At 37.8% G+C, this 3585-nt stretch overlaps 1 protein-coding gene across 8 annotated transcripts in view; it reads right to left on the bottom strand.

Annotated features, from left to right (window-relative positions):
* Positions 1-321: 321 nt before the first annotated feature.
* Positions 322-3585, bottom strand: part of LOC105148601 (uncharacterized) — a 344598-nt gene continuing 341334 nt past the window's right edge. For all 8 annotated transcript variants that reach the window (XM_087402879.1, XM_087402885.1, XM_087402877.1 and 5 more), the window contains one exon: positions 322-3537. In XM_087402879.1, coding sequence (XP_087259005.1) covers positions 3262-3537 — 276 coding nt within the window. In that variant the 3' untranslated portion in view covers positions 322-3261. The remainder of the gene's footprint in view (positions 3538-3585) is intronic.

The following is a 3585-nucleotide window of genomic DNA, read 5'->3' as shown; positions in this document are numbered from 1 at the left end:
GTTTCTTCTCAAGATTGTTCTCTTGTTCTCATGTATCCTCCTTTTATATCATTGTTTCCTGCTAAATGTCATATCGTGTAGAAGATCGCGTATTATTTATCTATCTTGCTTACATTATCTTCCATTTAACGTAATATCAGCGTTATAAAGTTATAAAGTTATAAAGCTCTGATAGAGCCACTTCCGTTTTTAAATTAGCTCTTCTTTTTCTATCTCATATAAATCATATAACATATCGTGCTTCTTATGAATATTATGAATAGGCATTAAAAATATTTCATTTAAATATAATATAATATGTGAAAGGAGAAATAATTAGTATTCATCGATAAATACCCTTTATTCAATCGGAGTAACATTTATACTTACTTAAAGCATGTTATTGAACTTATATACCTGTAGATTTTTATTAACGGCAACAATCATAATCGTAATAGTGACGAAAACGTAACGATAATAGTGATAATAAATTGATAATAATAATAATAATAATAATAATAAAATAATATTGATAATAATAGCAATAATAACAATAATACTCAAGACTAGTAGATGATAATGATGTACCATAATGAATATTGCAGACTTAATATTAATTGCGACGCAACAGAACTGAAGTTAGGTATTCTGTTGCAAAGTCAAAATGTAACTGTTGATTGTTGGTTATCTGTTTTTCACTCTCATTCTTATCTCCTTTTTTTTACATGCCAATTGCGCTAACTCGAAATAAGAAAAGAAATATTTTAGTACGACAGTGACGATGTAATTATAATGACAATGATAGTGACAAGAATAATTATAACGTCGAGATTATTCGTAATTGTCGGTCGACTATCGCTATCTGTAATTTGTTATTACTCTCACTACACGGTGGTTGGTTAAAGTATATTTACTTCTGCACGCAACTTCTTCCATCTCATCAGCATCTCAGACAAACAATTAATTTTCCCTTCTCTTTATATACATTATCTGATACACATAATAGCGAACATAATATAATTTTAACATAATGCAGCTTCAAATCGGCAAAATCACTGATTGTACGATCGACATGTTTGCTATTTTACAATGATCCATATCTTATGATTTTACAATCTTGACGTTCCCAATTCATATATGATTATAATTTAAAGAGAGAAAATAAGAATGTTAAAATTAAATTATTTAAACATTTATGATATATTGAGAACGTTTTTCTTGGCAGTACAATTAATATTAAATATAATGAATATATCAATTGTATGATACATAATGATAAGCGCCTTATTAACAAATTCTTCCTTTTAATTATATCTATATTTCTATTTTAATAATATGTTTTCCATTTTGTTTTTCAGGCGTTATATTGTTAAAATAATAAAAGTTTCTTGCATGTCGATCGATCGATTTACACGTGTAAAAAGTTTTAGGTGTAAAAAGTCACCAGCGAAAACCAAAATTCTGGCATGTTCTGTAGTAATAATAACACTCATACAGCTCCAACGAGAAGCAATGACTCTTACGATTTAGAGCCGGTTTTCGATATTTACAAATTCCATTTGCATTTCTCGTTCCATCAGCAAAACAAACGTATAAAATAAATAAAAACACAATATATCAACAAAAACAATAATAACCGCGCCGATACAAATGTACACGTGTCTCACGATGCGGTCATAGGTGATCACGAATATACAGGGGAGAGAATGTGATACATTCCGAAATTATAACACATACGAATGAATATCCTCCGACCGAATTGGTCGCGACGTATCATGAAGGAACGCGAAGCTCGATCCTTCTTTGTGTCCTTGATGAAACGATCGAGACTTGATCATTTGCCTCGAACAAGCATAAATTCGACAGAACATCGGACTTACGATTGACAGCTGTTAATGAAGAGGCCATGTATGACCTCGTGAGCATTATTCTTTCCTTTCCTCTCTCTCTCCTTCCTCTCTCTCTCTCTCTCTCTCTCTCTCTCTCTCCCCCTCCCTCTCACTCTCTCTTTCATCGTCCCACCAAAATCGCAGCTCATTATCGCCAGCGATTTTTGTCCTTATAATAATTGTATATCTCTGTGACTATGTACAGCCTATGGACAACACGCATCGCACTTTTCTTTCTTATAGATTCGATTATATTATATATAAATATGTTGGTATACTTCGTGACTATATTTTATCGACAGTAGTAAGAGTAATGGTAGCAATAATGACGATTGAATTAGTCGCTAAAAACAATCTGGCTGATTGTAATAGTTACAGTAATAGTAATAATAATAATCATAATGATGAGATGATGATAATAATAATAATAATAATAATAGTGACTAGCTGGTAAATAGTTAGTCGATAAATTGGTTTATATGTAGCTTTTGGATTTTCATCAGCAGAGAAACGTCATTGATGGACGCACCGTTGTATGTCCTCGTCGTCCGTAAAGTCGCGCGCTGACCTCGCTTAAACGGCAATAACAGTTACACAGCGTTAAGTGGCAAGAATCCGATATACAGCTAAATGAATCATTTTTACACGACTTATAGAGCGACTTAACCATCAATCTGTCGAATAATATATAAACGCAATTTCTCCCGTTGTGTATGTACATAAGCGGCGATAGCGGCCGCCATTAATCATGATACTTGACGTAGACATCGTTATGTACAAAAGATATATCGCTACGGGGGCCAACGTCGCCCCCCCCCCGTAAACAATAGTCCGTTTAGTTTAGTTCGATTGCCCCAATGGAGTCGTCATACCGGTGCGGTGGTTAGATGCCGTTATAGCGTTTCCTAAGCAAGCCTACGAGCCGGTCGTCATGCTCGACCGGCCACGACGACTTTCACCGACAATCGTCACCTGACGATCGCATGTGCAATGATCGCAAGGTTGACGTCGCCAAGTGACGTAGTCCGAAATTCACGCGAGCGATGTAAGTACACACGTAGATACGTATGTGACGCACGGTCGGATTCTCCACAATATCCGGATGAGTCACACGCGTCACGAAGCCGGGTTTCTTCTAGGTCAATAGGCCGATCCGCGGTGCTCAGTCACGATCGACGCAGTTCCCTATCGTGCGTCCTCGTGTCGATTTATATGTGTCTACATTTTCATGGGAACTGGGCACCGTTCTCTCGCACCGTTCCGTTCACTCGTAGTATTCAGTGGACGAGAGCGGAACGACTTGCGATCCGCGTCACGAATACGCCGGATCGCTTGATCGCGCGAGTCCCAAGAGCGACGCTCAGTACCAGATCGTCGATCTTTAAGGATGGTCTCAGATGGGTGTCGGCAGGACCGTGAAGTCCTGCAGGGCGGTCTTCACCGTCTCGTAAATCGGCCGGTTGCTCTCGTCAGCGCAGTAGCCGTCGGCGGTGCACAGAGTCTGCAACTTCGTCAGGTAACTATCGAAGTTCTCATGGCCTATTTTCTCCTGCGGTCCGCCCGGGGCGTTCGGTATTCGCACTTGCTCCAGCAGAGTGATCATGTTGTCGCGTAGCGATTGATAGTACTCGGTCAAATTATTGTTACGCTGAGTTATCGTTGTCGTTTCCTGCAAAAAGAAACATGTCTGTGAAAATATATTATTCTAGAGCCACCA

Source organism: Acromyrmex echinatior, chromosome 2 (genome assembly GCF_024713525.1).
Source record: "Acromyrmex echinatior isolate Ae372 chromosome 2, ASM2471352v2, whole genome shotgun sequence".
Lineage (NCBI taxonomy): Eukaryota > Metazoa > Arthropoda > Insecta > Hymenoptera > Formicidae > Acromyrmex > Acromyrmex echinatior.
The sequence above is the reverse complement of the archived record's forward strand: the minus strand, read 5'-3'. Positions and strand labels throughout refer to the sequence as shown.